Genomic DNA, 21,116 nt, shown 5'->3' with positions numbered 1-21,116 from the left:
GAGCCAAGCTGTTACTTATATGTGCCTTACTTCTTCGATCTTGTTAATCAATAACAGGATGAGAAATCAAGATAAAATAAATCCGACCCGTGTTAATGGCTAGTCCAACGGGAAAATATATTTACCCGTTGGTCCAAAAAAGTTTTGAAAAGAATAAAATTACTCTACTAACCGTAACATATAACACTATGTATGTTACTAGTAGTATGTATTGATATTACATATCAATATGTAGTATCGACATATTGATACTACATATCAATATGTAGTATCGACATATTGATACTACATATCAATATGTTATGACTACATATAAATAAATATTGTTATTTATATATTGATAATACTACATATCAATATGTAGTATCAATATGTTATGTACTGCATATAAATAAATACTGTTATGTTATGTTTTGATACTACATATCAATATGTTATGTACTACATATCGATACTGTTATGTTATGTATTTATACTACATATTAATATTGGTATGTTATACTACATATGTTACTACATATTGATACTGCATATTACTACTAGTTACTACATATTGATACTACATATTACTACTAGTTACTACTAGTAGTATACTAGTATACTAGTTACTACATATTACTACTAGTTACTACATACTAGTTACTACATATTGATACTACATATTACTACTAGTATACTAGTATATAGTTAGTACTAGTAAAGTAGTTACCTAAGTATGGTACATATTAATATGTAGTATCACCATATTGATACTACTAGTACGTAGTAACATACTACTAGTAACATTTACATGTGTTGATACTAATTAGATCTGGAAGGGTGTTTTAGGCATTTAGAAAACACACTTTATAATCTCCACAAAGTTTTTGGACTAGCGAGTAAATAATCTAGTCCAAAAACATGTTTTTGGACTAGGGAGTAAATGTTTTTCACGGGTGGACTAGCCATTAACTGGGTCATGAAAAACTGGATTAAACAGTAATTCCTACTTCTATCAATTTAACATTAATTTATCGATAAATTAATAAATTATTATCATATTGAAATATATCAAATTTAATTTTAAATTTCTGAAATAATTATTTAGTATCAAATTAATATAATATCTAGAGATTTTATGTTTAATTCGAATTATTTTATGGCATATAATGTGTATAAATGTATATACTTAAATGTCAAAAAAAAAAATACGAAGAAAAAAAACACAATAAAATCATTTCGTAACTCCTCAAGGGAGTACAAAAATTTAAAGATGAAGTCCGATATATTATTAATTTGTGAACAAAAACAAATAACCGTAGATGTCTATTTTCATAAGCACCGTACTTTAATTTTATCACACTGATTAATTTATTCTTATGAAATAACAAGAGACACAAAGTATAGGGAATGAGATAGAGATATTTCTATTTATCTAATATGGACAAGTTAGGCAAGGTAAAGAGAGGCCAGGATTTGTCTAAGTAATGAAGCTTATTAGACGACATAATGAAGCTTCATTGAAGAACACAAGACAAGGACAAATTGACAAATGCAACATGCGATGTCGGAATTGATGCATATCTATGGGATTGAGTTGGACCAAACTCAAGGATGATGCAAGAGTATAGAATACGCCAAGTTTTGGCATATGCATTAGTTAAAGGCTGGCCAAATCTTGGACAGTGCAAACAAGCTAGTGATGCAAGAGTATGCATCACTATTATCGAGCAAGTTGGCTAAGTGAAGCATATGAATCATGAATGACCAAATGAGCTAAGAAAATGACCAAGAGGATTGTAGCATAATCTTGGTTGTACATTGTCTAAGGCCAAGCAGATCACAAGATCATGTTGGTTGAGTATTGACTAAAGGACAAAGTACAGTAATGCGCAACATTGGCACATTATGGCTCAAGAGACGGTTATGAGTTGGTTATTGGCTTAATAAGCGCGACAAAGATGTGAGACAAGGGAGAACGGTTATAAAAGAAGTTTGTAACCTAAAAGGAGTATTCATAACGGTTATAGCACTGGTCGGTCGAATTCGCATGCGTTGCTATCTCAAGCATGTTTGTCAATGTTAGTGATCAAAACTATAAGTCTTGATTTATAACCTATTTATAGATGTTTCGGACTAGGGTCGCACGGCAGATCCCTGTTGAAAAACATTTGTTGCATTTTTCGCAATGGCATAAGCTCCTTTGCGACTCACGGTCACCAACGGGGATTCGCAACGTCACATGTCGTTGCGAATTTGTTTATTCGCACGGAGATCTGTTGTTGCTAATCTATTGCTAATTACAGGAATACCCCTACCCGGAACTAATGTTTATTGGTCCTAGTTCTAATTTATCGGTTATGGTTCTAATTTAGCAACAGATCAGAGACGTTGCTAATTTTTTGAAACAGAAAAAAAAAAGTCAAGTCTTCATTGACCTGGTCAAAATCCATTCCCCCCCCCCCCCCATCTCTTACCCCTATGCAGTTACCCAGTTCTCCATATTCATCATTTCCACAGATTTACAAACGATGTCATTCATTAAAAAACTTTATTATATTATGAAAAAAGGATTCTTCAATTGAAGTTTAACAAAAAGTATGAGTATTTGATACAAATGTATAGTAAGTATCACAACAAACTAGTGTACACATATTACTTAGTTCCTTAAGTTCATTGAAAGTTACGAAATTCCTAAGTTCTTCCAATTTAAATCACTATTAGGAGATACTACATAAACTTACAAATCTTGCAGCTGTTAAGGGACCTAATGGCTGCTGATTTGTTCTTGGAAGAGTGAGGGTATGATTAAATACCAGATCCATATAGAGATAGTGATAGACACATTTTTGTGTCTAATTTGTCCTCAATGTCCGTATTGTTGGCACTCGATTTTGTACTAATTTTGTTATTTTATGTATTTGTAGGTATTTTTTGGAAATAAATATTTTAAGAAAATTCGGCTCGAAAAGTTGATTTTGGCACCCGGAGGACAAGTGTTATTCGGACTCTCGCTTTTGGATAAGGGGCGACCACTGGATAAGGGGCGACCTTCTTTCAAAATTCAAAATTTGTTTTGGCGGGAAAATTCTTTCCTTTACTGGCAGATTTTCAATTCGACATTTGAAGGTGTTTTAACGAGATTAAAGAGCTTAGACTTAATGGGTATATGTGATATGAGTATATGAAGATATTATGGTGGTTGGGATCGATCAAATTTGTCCATAAAATCAATTCCCAATCAAAACAGAGAAAAGAATATCGTCTCATTTTTGGAAAGAAAATCACGTAAAAGATGTTGCATGTTTGTGTAGTTAAGCCCAGATATTCTCCTAGGATGCGTATCAATCAGTTTATGAAGATTTCCAAGACAATTAACGTACACAGAGGAAGAAATAAGAAATTATTCTCAAAAATATTTTTCTTCATTGTGAAGATTTTTGAGGAGTTATGGCGAGATTAAATGAGTCTTAGGTGTATAAATAGGTTGCTGCTATCACAGGGAAGGGATGTCGAGAGTTGGGAGTCGAAAGGAGGGCCAGAGGAGCAGAAATCAGAGTTTTCAGAACTCTGTTGCTGCTGCTGCTGCTGCCCGTGAAGAACAAGGAATCGGCCACGGTTCCTTCATCCATTTGCAACTGTTTCTTCAACTGCTCTGCAACGTTTATCTTCATCGCAACAGTTTCTTCATCATATTTTGCAACAGAGAAGTAAACCACAGCATTTAATTTTCCGTCACCATTTGTTTCTCTGTAACAGTCCAACATCGTCTTCGCAACAGGAACTGCTGTTGCGATTTCTCTGTTGCATTGTTTACTCAATTGTAATCAACTTTGGAGCAATAATAAAACATTTTGAGATTATGATTAATATGAGGAGCTAAACCCAACATTGGGACGACGGAGGGAGTCTATTTTCGTCATTGTGGTAAATTTAATTTATTCTTTTTATGACTTTTGCACTGATTAAAAATTGAAAAATGATTTTAATTAATTAGTTATCATTTTATTTGATGCGGCATGCTTGCTTAAATGTTTGATGTCCCATGCTTACGATTTATAACTAATATTCTGAGAATCTATTTTGGCAAAATAAGAGTCCATATATTTATGTTTTGAGCAGTAATTGTTAAGAATAAATAAAATATACCACATGCATGAAGAATTGGCCAAGTCCTTAGTCCCAATACCTCTCGAACATCTTGTGACAAATTTGTACATATATTTTCGTTTTAAAATCTATTCAAGTCCGAGTAACGAACTTTTACTTACCTCTTGAAAAATATTATAACAAAATGGCGCCGCCGACGCGGACTTGTATATAGATTGATTTTTTTTTTTTTAGGTTTATTATTATTTTATTTTTTAGAATTGTTTGTTCCCTTTTACGTTTCTTTTTGTCTTTATTTTGCAGGTTCAAAGTGAAAACTAAGGACTTGGAGAGGAAAAATCTTAAAGCGAAAAGCAAAAAGAGAAGAAAAAAAGGACAATTTTAGGATTTAATTTTTAATTTTTTTTTTTAGAGTGTGTGAGGAAAACTGTACTTTTTTTTTTATTTTGGACTTTATTCTGGACAATTGGACTTTAATTTTTTTTTTTAACCCTACGGAAGGGTATTATTATAAAAAAAAAAATTATTATATAAACTGTGTGCAGGGAAGGACGACGATTACTATATCGTCTCGGCCCCTCGGGTTCGCACACGGCATAGGAGTCGTGGCCCGAGTCGACGACAACGGTTCATCGCCCGTCTGGTACGGGAGGTAAGTCCAATCGAAACACCCGCGAATCTCCTGCAAGCGGGTTATTGTCTGCCTTAAGGTGATAATTGTTTGACGACGAACCGGACTGTCTTTATTTTCCTAGTAAAGGGCAAGGCCTGGCCAATACAAGATAAGGGTTCGGATTTCATCACCGCTCCCTTCTTGCCCGCCTTAGGAAAACGAAACCTAACGCGAACCCAAGATTAAAATTTGGAATAGAACGAGACCGATAGGGTAACGAGCTTAATAGGAAACTCGTTCGAAAAATATTGGTTGCTCTTTAAGTACACTCTAAAGTTCATGATGGTTTCTGTGAGTTGAATGCGTGACTGCGCCGCCTTGTGATAGCGGTGAGGCCTTGGGTATCAAAGCTCCACTGAGCTTCCCTCGCCTCAATTCAACTTACTTTGACTCGGATTGATTCCAGAGGGGTTTGCTCAAATTGCAACGAATTCCCTTTCGAAAGATAGAAGCTGGTCTAGAAACAATCTAAGTGGAGCCATCATGCTTTTTGTTTGCTAGAAATCTTTAGGTTTGCTTTGGTGGAGTCGAGTCGGCCTTGTTTGTGATTGTATAGAATCCCTCTGTAGTTTATATTTCTTTGGTGATGAATCCTTTTGAGGAGACGCCACCTGCGATGACGTTGCGAGAATATATGTCTAGAAATTCTCGTTATCAAGAGACGTCTTCGGAAATGACTCTTGGTGAATATATGCGTGGGCAGCGATATATGGATACTCCAACTTTTATTGAGGAATCACCTCTAACGATCTATGAGAAATATTATAAACATAGACCATGTAGTTTGGAACAAAGATTGAGAATTCTTGAATTTCAAAAATGTATCATGATGATGAGGATAGTGATGATGAAGAATCTGAAATATGTGGGAATAGTGATCAGGAATTTGTTACCCCAGTTGAGCCTTATAATGATTATATTATTTCTGTTCAGATCCTAATAATTTTAAAAATTATTCACCTATTCAAAAGGACGAGGATTTGACTAGAGATACCCCCGTTTCAGACGATGTAGTATGTCCTGTTTACGAAACCGATGATGGTTTAGAGGAACCAGTTTATCTTGAGATCGAGTCAAACGATTTAGAAACAATAGTCTTAGATGAACTCGTAGAGATTAGCGAGGATGAACCTGACTTAGAAAAATCAATTGCCGACCTAGAAATTAGGGAGGTTATGACCAGTCTATCTAGAGACGCCGAAAACTCTAAGTTTGGGGGTGAGTATCATTCTCCATGTGCTTTAACTCTTAGTAAGGTCCCTCACTTCGGACTTGACATCAATGCCTCACCCATCTTACGAGACTATCTTCGTATCGTTTTCCAGAACCTAATGATATCCATGAAGGAGTTCATCGTTAGAAACCCATTCTCTGGTTGATGTGGTTGCCCAGGCTATGATCACCAGATTGACTTTGTTTTCCCACCAAATAGTTTTCTTCCAATTGTGGGAACATATAAATTTCAGATGTGTCATTATTAAGTTTGAGACTAACCTAATTACTTTAGGAGATTAGGGTCGACACATTTTTAAGAAGACCACACTCTTTGTGGTCAACTGTGTAAGTCAATCTGATTGACTTAAGGATCCCATTATTAGGTTGTTATTATTTTTAATTGAGTTTTTCCAGACTTTTAAACCTGAACTGTTGGATCTTAGCTATGAGGAAGCAGCCAATGAAAATTTCTATCAAGATCCTTTCATAAACCTGAACCTGAACCACAATGGGACATAGGTATCTTCATCAGGAAACTAGATAAGGGATGCAGTACTTGTTCACTTTCTTGGGTTATTGTAGTTTCCTTTGGTCAGCTCTATTTAGTTTGAAGACCCACAGTTATTTCGACTGTTACTTTATGGTTCGAGTTGACTAATCCTTTCCTAAGTCTGGCTGAAGACTTTAAACTTAGCACTTCTTGGGAGGTAACCCAATCTCACGCAACACGGTAATATCCTTCCTTAACTCTTTTACTTCAAATAGTAACCGTTTCTCCTTGTTCATGTTTTTAATTTTATCTTTAGAACATTGAGGACAATGTTAGATTTAAGTTTGGGGGTATGGGAGAAACTTTTTAGTTGTAATAATAAACTCCAGAGCCTAGAAATTTATGCGTATTTAGGATAGCACTAACCAATCTAAGTGGATGGAAACATTTTTGTTTTAGGAGTTGAGGAACCAATCTGACTAGATGGAAACATCTATAGAGTCTATTCATAAAAGCACAGAGCTCAGGTGTTAGAAATAACATGATAGTTTCGCCATATCTTGTCGAGTCCTTTTCACTTTCTATTTTTAGTTTTCTTTTATTTCAAGTGATTTGGTGGGGCACACGATTCAAGTTGTTACCTTTGCTAGGGTGAAATAGAGTGACTGAGTTACCTTTTAAAAAAAAAAAAAAAAAAAAAAAAAAAATAGACCGGACCAGTTAGACCAATCGGAATAAGTATTAACACTTGGATAGCAATATGCGTGTGTTCTCCCTGTTTCCGTCGCCTAAGCAAGCGTGGAATGCAGGACCCGTGGGAACTATCGTGTAATCTGCTGACAAGAAGCATGCGCTTGGATCAAAAAGATCTATTCATGCCGTTAAGTTAAAAAAAAAAAAAAAGAAAGAAAGAAATGGTTATTGTTATGTGTAGTCAACTGCTGGTTCCCTTGTATTTGCCAGTTTGTTGATCTAGATTTAAGTTATTGACCACTGGTTCCCTTGTATATGCCAGTGTGTTAATATTAGTCAGACCGGTATCTCAGTCATTTAGGTTAGGTTCATCTTGGCAGAGGCCTTCAGACAGATATGGGAAACACCGTTCGCTTTTCAACCATCTACATTTTTCTTTTTCCATCTTCTTAATCTTTTCACATGATTAGTCTGACTCCGAGTATGATGTCCATCGTGAAACTATCTTAGTAGAGCTCTGTCACTTATATGGATTTTAGTATGCTTGAGTGCAAACTCGTGTACAGCAATTGGAATTTCGCATCAGGGTTCTTCCTCTTAGAGTCAATAATTGTATGCCAACCAAGGAGGTTCTTTAGTGCTTTCCAAGGTTCTGCGTAGATAGCTAGGGTCTGGAGTATTGGTTTTTGTGGGTACACCTCTGATAAACCCACCCGAGATTAACTCAGTCACTTTTCAAGAATAAATTTTGCTCGAGGACTAGCAAATAATAAGTTTGGGGGTATTTGATAGACACATTTTTGTGTCTAATTTGTCCTCAATGTCCGTATTGTTGGCACTCGATTTTGTACTAATTTTGTTATTTTATGTATTTGTAGGTATTTTTTGGAAATAAATATTTTAAGAAAATTCGGCTCGAAAAGTTGATTTTGGCACCCGGAGGACAAGTGTTATTCGGACTCTCGCTTTTGGATAAGGGGCGACCACTGGATAAGGGGCGACCTTCTTTCAAAATTCAAAATTTGTTTTGGCGGGAAAATTCTTTCCTTTACTGGCAGATTTTCAATTCGACATTTGAAGGTGTTTTAACGAGATTAAAGAGCTTAGACTTAATGGGTATATGTGATATGAGTATATGAAGATATTATGGTGGTTGGGATCGATCAAATTTGTCCATAAAATCAATTCCCAATCAAAACAGAGAAAAGAATATCGTCTCATTTTTGGAAAGAAAATCACGTAAAAGATGTTGCATGTTTGTGTAGTTAAGCCCAGATATTCTCCTAGGATGCGTATCAATCAGTTTATGAAGATTTCCAAGACAATTAACGTACACAGAGGAAGAAATAAGAAATTATTCTCAAAAATATTTTTCTTCATTGTGAAGATTTTTGAGGAGTTATGGCGAGATTAAATGAGTCTTAGGTATATAAATAGGTTGCTGCTATCACAGGGAAGGGATGTCGAGAGTTGGGAGTCGAAAGGAGGGCCAGAGGAGCAGAAATCAGAGTTTTCAGAACTCTGTTGCTGCTGCTGCTGCTGCCCGTGAAGAACAAGGAATCGGCCACGGTTCCTTCATCCATTTGCAACTGTTTCTTCAACTGCTCTGCAACGTTTATCTTCATCGCAATAGTTTCTTCATCATATTTTGCAACAGAGAAGTAAACCACAGCATTTAATTTTCCGTCACCATTTGTTTCTCTGTAACAGTCCAACATTGTCTTCGCAACAGGAACTGCTGTTGCGATTTCTCTGTTGCATTGTTTACTCAATTGTAATCAACTTTGGAGCAATAATAAAACATTTTGAGATTATGATTAATATGAGGAGCTAAACCCAACATTGGGACGACGGAGGGAGTCTATTTTCGTCATTGTGGTAAATTTAATTTATTCTTTTTATGACTTTTGCACTGATTAAAAATTGAAAAATGATTTTAATTAATTAGTTATCATTTTATTTGATGCGGCATGCTTGCTTAAATGTTTGATGTCCCATGCTTACGATTTATAACTAATATTCTGAGAATCTATTTTGGCAAAATAAGAGTCCATATATTTATGTTTTGAGCAGTAATTGTTAAGAATAAATAAAATATACCACATGCATGAAGAATTGGCCAAGTCCTTAGTCCCAATACCTCTCGAACATCTTGTGACAAATTTGTACATATATTTTCGTTTTAAAATCTATTCAAGTCCGAGTAACGAACTTTTACTTACCTCTTGAAAAATATTATAACAGATAGCATCTTTAGCCCTTGGACGTAATACTGATTCGACAACCAGAACCCCGTTAAGTTCAAAGTTGGAAGACGAATAGTGCAGGGACTTTTTGTGCCTTCTTCATGAATTTGTTCAACAAACTGCAAGAAAAATAATCGAACTACAATTACAATTTTCATAATGTTTAACCAGTGGAAAAAAATTCATGGATTTACTTAATATCCAAATTAAATCATGAAAACGAAATATGACATACGAATGAGGAGAAGAAAAAAAAGTCAATTTTTTGTTGGTTTAAATTAAAAAAGCATACTGCAAAAAAAGAACATACTGCAACTTACCAATTTCAATGGACCTTGAATGACGCCAGTACTTTCATGCATGGCCTCATCACTGAATATAGAAAGATGCACTACTGATGATAGAAGACCAGCAATACTCTCTGTTTCGTGCAGCTGACATGAAATATCCAAGGTGAACGCATCAATTTTGACATCATCTGCATGTAATACAAGGTCATGATATCAACAATTCTAGATTTTAGATTAAAGATAGTTAAATATAAGTAAATATAACTCAAAAGTTGAAATTAGACAAGGTTAAATTAGATTGTAAACATTAACGCCCATTTAGATGAAGTTCTGGAGGTCCTAACTTAGCTCAAATAATGTACTTAATCTCAAATATTTGTATATATCATTTCGGAATCAACTCTTATTCTTTTTAAAATCAGTTCCTTCCACAGACCACTATAAAGTTGAAGAGAGGACTTACCGTTCGTAAATCAAAGTAGTGAGCAGTACAGCATAACAAATTACATACATTATGAAAACACAAAAGTTTTATTGCAAGAAAAATAATATAGACTAATACATTACAGTCACAGAAAGATAAATTCGTGGAGCAAACCTGAGCATCTAAGATATTGTTAAGAGGAAACACATGAGACCATCGTTCCTGAAGTGAAATCCCCAAAACCAATCTGATGGATCTTAATGGGAAAACCAGTTGAAACAGTAGCAAGAACGAGGCTGCACTTGGTACCACCCACAAAGGTTGCATATTCAGAACCTCTCTTAAAAATGTCTTTTTCCATTAAGAAATATTTGTAACTGGCCAACCATTTAATAATTAATGTGTAGTGTGATACTACAAATACATATGGTTTACGGATCATTATGTAAGGAGGAGTGGTTTTCATGTGAGATGAAGTATTAACTAAAGGGAAGTGATACATATCACCATAGTATTGTTGTCAAAGTTGTGATACAATTGGACTTTCATGTTGTGTAATAATACTATGACATTGTATGACAATGATTGAGAGCATTTTGTTTTCTCATTGTTATCCCTACGGATCTTTAACAACTATGATGTTGAACTTACAACCTTTAGGATCATGGAATACTTGGAAGTGACGAAGATTTCGAGTCGCGTTGAAGATGCCAAGGAGATCAAGCATGTGGATGAGAATCTACAATTGTTATCTATTTTGTAATCCATATGTATAGATAGTTTTGTCACTAAAATTGACAAAAGGGGAGATTGTTAGAGCATTGCTCGGTCGAACTCGCATGCGTTACTATCTCAAGCATGTTTTTCAATGTTAGTGATCAAAAATATAAGTCTTGATTTCTATCCTATTTATAGATGTCTCGGACTAGGACATAGATAGTGTAGTTGAGATTAGATTTCACAGAGTTCATCATTTGAAGACGAAGAACTACTATGGGGAGCTTGTGGAACTTCTTCGACAAAAGGTATGTAGATACTTGAACTCATCTATCACTTGGAAAGTATATTTCTACTCTATATATATTGAGACATAATCGTGTTAAGATAGTTTCTCTATACAAATTTGAGACTTCTTCTCGCTTACATATTTCTCAAAAAATGTGTTGGTAAGCTTTCGCTTCGATCGAGTTCATCTTATATCATGAGAAAATTACCGAGTAACATCTTACATGGTTTGCGTGATACAATCATTTGATGTAGGCTTGGAATGTTTCGATAATGATTATTTCAATATCTTGAAAAATGCTTTGATGCTAATAGTGTGTGAAAAAGGCTATTTTCATTATAGAAGAATGTTTCAATGATTGAAATAAAGAGTTGAGAATGTAACCATGTTTGGATATAAGCATATATAGGGTGTTCACATATTAGTGTATAAATCCATAAACCGGGAGCCAAGTGTATGCATATGTGTGTATACGAAATTGGTGAAGGAGAAAGGTTAAGTATGCGTACCCGTACAAATACTGGCGGAAGTTCTCGAACCGAGAATTTCTGCTGAGTTTGGTTCTTGACTCTTAACTAGTCACCTTAAGTATGCGTACCCGTACGCATACTGGCGGAAGTTTTCAAACAGAAAATTTCTGTTGAATTTGGAAACTAAACAAACTCAAATCTCGTTGCTTAGGTACGCACACCTGTACGCATACTTAAGCTGATTACTTTGTCAAACCGGTCAGTTCATGTACTTAAACATTTAAATCATAAGGAATGCAATTCTTGCAAACCGTGGCTATAATGTTCATGTTTGATTCAAGTGAATCAAACCAATTTGGTTTTGATTGTGTTTTCTATACAATTGCAAAACTCTTTAACTAGTTTCGTTTGAGTCATTTGAACTAGTTATGGTTAAGATGAATAAAGTTTATATGAGAGTAATCATATGGCTAACCTCGGTTAACTATTTGTGAGCCAACATGGTGTACACGTTTAGGTACGGTTACATAAACCTAAATGAGGGTACATTTCATTTGTGTGTAACAAGCTAAGTTCGATATAACGGTTGAAAGATATTAGCTTGGTTGAATCAGGTTTTTCATCTAACGGTGAATATTGAATGCTTTGTTACCAAGGTAACTTGGATTGCAAACCCTGATTTGAAAACTATATAAAGGATAACTCTAGCAACTGGGAAACCTAATCCCTACACCTACTGTGTGTTACTAGTTTCATAACTAGAGTCGATTCTCCTTTAACCGTAGGTTTCTTCTCGAGACCCTATAAGTTAACAACTTGAAGACTTCATTGGGATTGTGAAGCCACACCCAACTATTATCTTTCTAGTTGTGTGATCTGATCTTGTTGTTTCTATCATTTTGAGTGCAATTGAAATAATTGGCTCGAGATTTTATATTTCCGATAGGAAGGATAGAAAAGTTATCACAAACAACTTCGTCTCATCGTTTGTGATTCCACAATATCTTGTTTCGCTAGTCGATTAAGATTATTGTGAGGTGATTGATAATTCTAAGTTGTTTAACGGGAGTACAAGTCCGGGTTATCAATTGGTTCTTGTTCACCTTGATTTATCAAAAGACGGAACAAAAACTCTTGGGTATTTCTGTGAGAGGAAGATTTATTCAATCCTATAGACTTTTCTGTGTGAGACAGATTTGTCCATCAAGTCTTCGACTTTGGGTCGTAGCAACTCTTGGTTGTGGGTGAGATCAACGAAGGGAATCAAGTGCGTAGTATCCTGCTGGGATCAAAGACGTAAGGAGCGCAACTGTACCTTGAATCAGCGTGATATTGATTAGGGTCCAACTACAGTCCAGTCCGAAGTTAATTTGTAGTAGGCTAGTGTCTGTAGCGGCTTAATATAGTGTGTTGTTCAATTTGGACTAGGGCCCGGGGTTCTTCTGCATTTGCGGCTTCCTCGTTATCAAAATTCTGGTGTCTGTGTTATTTCTTTTCCGCATTATATTTTGTTATATAATTGAAATATCACAGGTTGTGCGTTAAGATCAATCAATTGGAATATCCAACCTTGGGATGTTGATTTACATTGATTGACACTTGAACATTGGTCTTTGGTACCGTTCAAGTTACTCCTCTTATATTCAATCAGGCTCGTTGATTTCTATTTGCTGATTGCGGATTGAATTAAGAGTTAGAGATATTAAACTCTTTGATACACTTTATTCTAAACTGAGTCTGATTGTCTAGTTGATTCCCTAGAAAGTGTACAAGTGTTATGCGCGGTTTTTGGCTATTGTAACCACTGGCTTGAACATTTTCCCAGCTTCATGGAATTAGGGATTTCCTTGCTGGGCCGGTTATGGACCAGGCCACCTGAGATCCGGCCATCTTTGCCATCTTTATCGATTTCTTATAAACCTCAGTTTCTCTGCTCAGTCAAAACAGGACGTCTTCTTTGGGTTTCCTTCATATTGTTTGATTGTTGAGAAATCAAATACAATAGGAATTTCTACTTAGTTACCAAATACAAAAAGAATTTACCTGAATCCCATGAAATTATAAATTCCTCGTAATTGTGAATTCTTCCTCCAAACCCACCATGAGTCAGGGGTTTCCTTGCTGGACCGGTAATGGGCCAGGCCACCTGAGATCTGGCCATCTTTGTCGATTTCTAATAAAACTTGGTTTCCCAATAATTTCTTTACCCGTTACCACCGATACTAGTATAAAAAGGATCCGGTCGACTTACGGTTCTGCACCATCTTTTCCCCTTCTTCTTCTCTGCTAAACTATAGACCCTTTTGAGTTTCGTTCATCCTGGTAGATAAATTTACGGAGCTTCTCTGAGCTTACTTATTAGGTAATTCCAATATTGTTAATAACGATTTTAATTCTCGATTCTCATATATATTTTCTTCGATTTTGTTAATCAGTATATACAGTTGTTAAAATTAGGTTAATTTTTTTAATTTCGTTCATCAGTTTTCTTTGATGGAGTGATTATCCCTAATTGGATTGTGAAAGTCTTCATATCCGTCGTCACCTATTAGAGGATTTCTTCAATTTATTCTCAATATCTCTTCAATTTTGTTAATCAGTAAGTAAAATTAGGTTGATTTTTTCGGTTGGTTATGTTTTCTAATCATCTTAGATAGAGCTACTATGTATCCCTAAAATTGGGTGTTTTCCGGATTTGGGATCTGCTGTATCTGCAGTTCTAATCATCTTAGATGCAGAATTTATTGTGTTCAAATTTCTGATTCTCTATTTTTTTTTTTGATTTATCCAAATTAGTGCTGTGTTCTTAACATCATTTGTGTTAATGTTGTTGTAGGAGGATTGTGATTCTTATTCTTCTAGTCTTGTTTCCAAACCGAATAGCAGGCAGCCTTGATAATTATCAGAAAATATTGTCTGCCAATGGAGGTTTTAACAAGTTATGATGTATCACCGCACTTTTACTATGGTACATCAAGGAACAGAACCACAGAGGTACTTAATAGCTCCAACACCAACTTTCATGGTGTTTACACTTCTATTCAGACTCAGGTCAGTGGTTTACCCAACGAAATAGTGATAGACATCTTAAGTAGAGTTCCAGCCAAGGCACTCATGCAGTTTAAGTCGGTATGCAAACATTGGTTGTTTTTGATTAAACAAGATCCAAAGTTGATTGATTTGCATTTCATCCATTCAAAATCACGTCCTAATTTTCTCTACATCGTCCCAGCGCCAGAAAAGGGCATCCTCCACACTAGCCTAATTGCTAGCTTTGTAGACAGCAAAACGTTTCAGCAAAGTATTTCATGTGCGGAGATAGTTGAAGCGAGTACTGGTGGTGAGGATGAAGAAGTGGAAGCCTTTGTTAGTAAGGTTAGGATAACCGAGGATAAATGGTTCCCTTATAGTGAAGTCTTGGAACCGGTGAATGGTTTGGTTTGTTTTGTAGATCAAAAGACACATGCTATTAGGGTATACAATGCAAGTACACGAGAAGCAACACCGTGGGTCATATCAACGTTACTCGCTGAAGAAAATCACAAGCTTATGGCAGATAAAAGCACGATGAAGATAAAAAGTCACTCTACTCCAATTTATCGATTTGGTTTCGACCCAGAGAAGAAAGAACATAAAGTATTCTGCTTTTGGAGACTACTTACCAGGCGTGAACAGCATCGTCATCATTCCTTGGAACGATCTGAATATGAAAGTTGGGAGGCATTGACAGTGGGCAGTGACACCAAATGGCGTAGGATCAATGCTGTTCCTAACGAGAACAACCAAATAAATATTGCAGAGGTGCTCCCTCCGGCTTATAGTAATTGTCGGCAGGTGTATGTGGATGGTACTATATACTGGAGCAACAAAGAGTACTATTGGGATCAATGGGGGACCACTAATCGTGATGATCCCGATGTCATAGTTGCATTTGATGTTGGAACTGAAAAATATAGACTTATCCCAATTCCTATTTTCATCCTCGAAGAGCCTCGTGATGAAGAGTATAGGCTGCCAATTGACATCTTAGTATTGGGTGGACATGTGGCTCTATTATACCGTATGGAACCTTATGTTGTTAAGTTATGGATGTTAGATGATGGAGCTGGTAAAAAACTGGAAAATTGTCGAGGAAACAAAAGTAATTGGAGCACGGAGATAATTGAGCTACCATTTTACTGTGATAACCGGGTTGGTGGTTTTGGAATTGCTGGAAGTACAGACAAGATAATCTTCGAATGCCGGGGATGCAACAACTCAGTGAGCTTCACTTGTTTGTATTCTTATGACCGCAAGAAGAAGACTTGTAAGAGGATTGAGATGGATGGAGTCTCCTCGTTTACCCGTTGCTCCCGGAGGACTCTGATTACCACTTTTACAGAAAGCCTCTTTCATGTTTAGTCTCTTTACAACACAAAAGTTACTTGAAGCTTGTGCAAAGTTTCTCTACATATTCCACATGCCATGTGAGTGCCCAACTTTGTGGACTTATCAGTTATCACTCTTTCATTTTCAGGAAACGGCAAATCAATCAGTTGAATTTCTTGTAGAAAACGTTCATAATGTATTATGTTATCTTTTCAAGTTTTTATACCTTTAGGCGGTTCATATATATGGTTGTATGGTACTTCCAATAAAATCCGCGTTGATTGTTGAGATTCATCTTTTTAATTCTTACTGCAAAACTTAATGAGATCGCCATGTTTCAATTGGGCTTCAGTGGTATCTCTTTGGATATCCTTATTTGTGACAGGCTGCGGTGTGTAGTCTGTCTTCTTTTTAGGCAGTGTTGATCTTTGCATAAGCAGTCTATCGGTGTAACGGAAAGTCACTAGATGATATCCTGAGTTTTCATCTAATTCAGCCATCACTTGAAGTAGTTACCAGAAATTCGGAACGTAGCCTGAATTCTAACAACAGTGCCTTATTTTTCCTACTTGTAGTATTTTCACCAGGTACAATACTTATCAGTCTTCTTAGCGAAGTTAAAGTTTATAAACAGTATTTTAAAACGTCTAAATTCCGTTGCTTTTGGCCACAATTTCTTGCGACGACTAGATGCCTTAGTCTCTGACCGTGTTGTCTGAATGCCGTGATTCATCTGGATCAAGAGAACTATACACGGGTTTCGAAGGTAATACTCTTAGACAACATATTTCCAAGTTTTTATACCTTTAGGCTTTTCATTTTTTGGTTGTATGGTACTTCCAATAAAATCTGTGTTGATTGTTGAGATTCATCATTTTAATTCTTACTGCAAAACTTAATGAGATCGCCATGTTTCAATTGGGCTTCAGTGGTATCTCTTGAATATCTTCAGTGGTATCTCTTGAATATCCTTATTTGTGACAGGCTGCGTGTAGTCTGTCTTCATTTTAGACAGAGCTTTGCGCAGTCTGGTGTTTTATGCTGATTTTTGCCTAAGCAGCTATTGATATAAGCGCTGCTAACGACCTGACTGTGGTCTAACAGAAAGTCACTAGATTCTGGATGCTGTAGTCTGGCTACGGTTTTTGGCGGCGTCTGAATGCCGTGATTCATCCGGATCAAGAGAACTATACACAGGTTTCGAAGGTAATACTACTAGATAACATATCCATATCATGGTGGATATGTGTTGTGTAATTTAAGTTTTTTTTCTTCTGACTGCTAATAACTTAACGGCTATTGAATTCTGTTTCCTAATAAATTTGGGTCACTTTTCCTCTCTAGATGGACTTATTTTGGAAGGTCGAAAATTTGGAGAATTTCCTGAACTTGGGAGCTCAGGAGTGGTTGCGTCCACTCCATTGTAACTGCAAATCAAAAGGTTCGTACATGAAAGTAAGGTTACACTATAAGAACCGTGTTCGTCAACTAATAAGTCTTTCCAAAGCATTGGCTTAAGAATCAGCGATATTTGATACCTTAGATTACAGTTTTCGCAATTATTAATGTAAGCTCCTACTGATTTAGGAATTAGATGATAATAAAGTACGAAATTGAAGTAAGGGGAAGGAACAATTTTCTTGTCCAATCTTACACGTCCAGTTGTTGTGTTAATTGCCTGTGTCTGGTTTAGTTAAAACTAAGATTTTAAGGAGTGTAATGTTTGAACAGTCTGCTGTAATAATACAAATGGTTTCTCATTTTCATTTTTTCTTAAGTCTTCTTCTTTCTACTGTTTTTGCCGGTCACCAATATTCGTTCTCCTACAAACTTTTATTTATAGCTAAGGTATGAAACAGCAACATTCACTGCGTCTCATTCTTGTAATGTTTTTAACTGCAGGACCTTGATTCATTCCCTAAACTCTGGGAGGTTGAAGAACAAGGACAACTTTTCCGAATACAAATACTGAAGCTCTTTCAATGAACTTGAGGTATGCCTTTGCTGTTGCTTATACGAGTTAAGATTTTCCACCTGATTCTTGTATGTTCGGATCCATCTGATCTCCTCGACGTTGCAATTAGACTCGTTATTCTTTTCAACTTGTAAAATCTGAATTTAGTCTGCACATTTCCTCGCATTGGTTTTTGTTTTGATTAGACTGTTGTTTTCTTTCATTTCTCATCTTTTTATTTGGGAATAATATTTTCAATCAAATCTCCTTTCTTTATTTTCTGTTCAGTTCCGTAAATGTTTTTTGGTTAACCAATTAACTCAGTTTTTCTTAAGCTTTTCATATGCATGTTCCTCTTTATGACAGTAGTCCCTCACTCTCTTAAATGTTTTTTGTTTTGCCTGATCACATTTCTAGGGCTTAACTTCAGCAGAACATTTTGATCGTTCCTGTTTGGATCTGTCAAAATGTTGTCCAGTAGTAAGATCAAATCTGTTGATTTGTACAGGTTAGACCCCTCCACTTTCTACTTCACTCATATTTTCTTTGATTTTATCTTTTAGGACATATAATTTGGTTGGTATTGTATTTTTGTCCGGTTGTTACTTTTGGATCTGGTATTGTCATGTTTTTCAGTTATTTTTGAACATATTCGACATTGATGACTGTTATATTTTAATTTTGATCACGAAACAGTAAAATTTCCTTAGTAGTCTAAGTCCTCAGAGTTGAAGTAGGGTTTCAATATAACAGAAGTAAGTTATGAAACTTAACCAGATATTGTGTCGCTAAGATGTAATAATCGGTACTCCGATTCTAGGTTTTCTAGTAAGTCGCCCTCATTATCCTGAAATGCTGGCTAATTAAGTTAGATAGGATTCTAATTGGCTAGGTAATAAGCTAGGTCTTTTGCTTTCACCCTTATCTCCTTCTCCAACAAATCTGGGTTAATTGCTAACAACAGAAAGAGCAACATTTATCTCCTCTGTCAATGCATCAACTGCCCTTAGCATCAGATCCGTGTTGGGCTTCGAAGTTGGCACTCTACCTATCAGGTATCTTGGCCTCCCACTTCTCTCTACTCGCCTCTCTCACTCAGACTGCATCCCCCTTTTTGATCACATCATTACTAGAATAAAGTCTTGGAAAGCCAGAGACCTCTCCTTTGCAGGTAGAGTTTTATTAGTAAAGGTCACTTTGAGCTGTATATTGGTTTTCTGGACTTCATGTTTTGTCTTGCCTAAGAGAACAGTTAAAACTCTTAATTTTTTATTTAGGAAGTTCCTATGGGCATGTATAGAACTCACCTACAAGCAATCAGCGGTTAGGTGGTCCATTGTTTGTCTCCCTTATGAAGAAGGAGACCTTGGAATTTGATGTATCGAGATTGCAAATACTGTATCCAACCTCCGGCACATTTGGGACATCGTAAGCAATAAAGAAACTATCTGGGTCACTTGGGTCAAGAACAATCTCATCAAACATAAGGATTTTTGGCTTCTAGACTGCTCATGGTGCTGGAGACGCATCTTGGATCATCGGGATATGGCTTCTCAATTTTTTCTACAACTGATTGGCAATGGAGAGGATACGAAGTTGTGGAAGGACAAATGGCTCCCACAAGGTAACCTTCTAAGCTTATTTCCTCAACACCTTCTTTATGACTCTGTCCATCACTTGGATGCTAGGGTGAGCACTTGTTTGACAAACGGAGAATGGTCCCTCACCCCCGAACTTAGAAAATGTCTTTGGCTCCACTGTTGAGGATATTCTGCGAAAAAAAAAGTGGATTGTTTGTTGCTGATAGAGTTGTTTGGACTGCTGTTCTGGTATCTACACCCTGAAGGATACAACGCTCTAAGACCCCATGCTCCTAAGAAAAACTGGCAGTCGCTGGTATGATTCTCCCACTGCATACCCAGACATTGTTTTATAACTTGGATGGCTCTTCATAGGGGTTTGAAGACTAGGTATAAATTGTTATCTTGGGGACTGAGTGTTGATCCTATATGTGTTATGTGCAATCTGATGCTAGAGGATGATGTTCACCTGTTGTTCACATGCAACTACGCAGCAAGTGTTTGGAGCAAGCTGATGCAGTTGTTGGGTCTGAGCTGTGTTACCCATACTGATTAGGATGACCATATACAGTGGTGTGTCACGCATATAAGAGGTGTAAGAGCAGTTGGTATAATTCACAAACTCACTTTCAATGCATACATCTAACACATTTGGGGGGAGCGTAATCGAAGAATCTTCACTCGTACATTCATGTCAGCTGAGTGCTTATATCAAAGAATTGTTGCTGAAGTTCGCCTTAGAATGGCTTCTATTAACATTACTATGGAGGACAACAATGAGAATAGAGCTCTTTCTGCGAGCTGGAGAGGATCTACAGTCTTTACATCAACAAATCAGCTAGCTCTTGCTTGGCCCAAGCCAGATAATGGAGAGGTGGCAGTTAACACAGATGGATCTTCTAGAGAGGATGGGGCAGGATTTGGCGCTATTTTAAGAGATGAAAATGGTAGTCCCATTGGTGCTGTGAAAGGGGGCTCAACTCTTATAGCTATAACTCTTCATGAGATGCAAGGAGTTGAAGCTGGCCTCAAGTTAGCCAGAATAAAGGGATGCATTAATATCTCCCTTCGATCTGACTCGAAGACTCCATGGACCAGTCACCACACCTGGGAGTCTATCAGACGAGAACGTGCCAACTTCCAAGGATTTAAAGCAATACATACTTTCAGAGAAACCAATAGAGCAGCGGATTTGTTGGCCAACTCCACCATCTATTGACTTCAATGAAATAGATACTAATCACATTGATGAAGACTTGACGAAGATTGTGATTGATGATGCGTCTGGTACAGTCTATTTTAGATCCCAAAGCCATGTTGGCTAGTTTGAAGGGGCTGTGTGAGTTCCCTTTTTTTTTTTTCGTGTTGTTTCTTTGTGTTTTCTCGACTCCTTAGCTTTTTCTTTCTTTCTTTCTTGTCGGTTGGGGTTCCCTTAACCCCTCTCCAAAAATGTAAGAAGAAAAGAACTTCATGGGTTAAGTATTTACCAGAAATTCGGAACCTAGCCTCAATTCTGACAACAGTCCCTAATTTTTCTTACTTGTAATATTTTCACCAGGTACAGTGCTAATCAGGCTTCTTTCCTGAGTAGTTTTAGCTTCTCTAATCCACATCCAAG

The 21,116-nt window shown here is 36.5% G+C and overlaps 1 protein-coding gene across 5 annotated transcripts; it reads left to right on the top strand.

Annotated features, from left to right (window-relative positions):
- The first annotated feature begins 13,817 nt into the window (after positions 1-13,817).
- LOC113312184 (putative F-box protein At5g62660) lies at positions 13,818-20,501 on the top strand. Of its 5 annotated transcripts, none has more exons than XM_026560950.1 (8): positions 13,818-13,958; positions 14,433-16,551; positions 16,655-16,730; positions 17,069-17,170; positions 17,309-17,405; positions 17,867-17,957; positions 18,336-18,426; positions 18,883-20,501. In XM_026560950.1, the coding sequence occupies exon 2, from the start codon at positions 14,519-14,521 to the stop codon at positions 15,995-15,997; it is 1,479 nt and encodes a 492-aa protein (XP_026416735.1). In that variant the 5' UTR covers positions 13,818-13,958; positions 14,433-14,518; the 3' UTR covers positions 15,998-16,551; positions 16,655-16,730; positions 17,069-17,170; positions 17,309-17,405; positions 17,867-17,957; positions 18,336-18,426; positions 18,883-20,501. The 5 variants fall into 5 exon arrangements, with proteins under 5 accessions (XP_026416735.1, XP_026416729.1, XP_026416733.1 ...); XM_026560944.1 differs by having other exon boundaries at positions 18,336-19,089; positions 19,196-20,501; XM_026560948.1 differs by having other exon boundaries at positions 18,336-19,814; positions 19,954-20,501.
- Positions 20,502-21,116: the final 615 nt, after the last annotated feature.

Source organism: Papaver somniferum, chromosome 1, assembly GCF_003573695.1.
Source record: "Papaver somniferum cultivar HN1 chromosome 1, ASM357369v1, whole genome shotgun sequence".
Classification (NCBI taxonomy): Eukaryota; Viridiplantae; Streptophyta; class Magnoliopsida; order Ranunculales; family Papaveraceae; genus Papaver; species Papaver somniferum.
The sequence above is the reverse complement of the archived record's forward strand: the minus strand, read 5'-3'. Positions and strand labels throughout refer to the sequence as shown.

Coding starts and splice junctions, on each gene's coding strand:
- LOC113312184 (XM_026560950.1), top strand. CDS start 14,519: ATGGAGGTTTTAACAAGTTATGATGTATCACCGCACTTTTACTATGGT.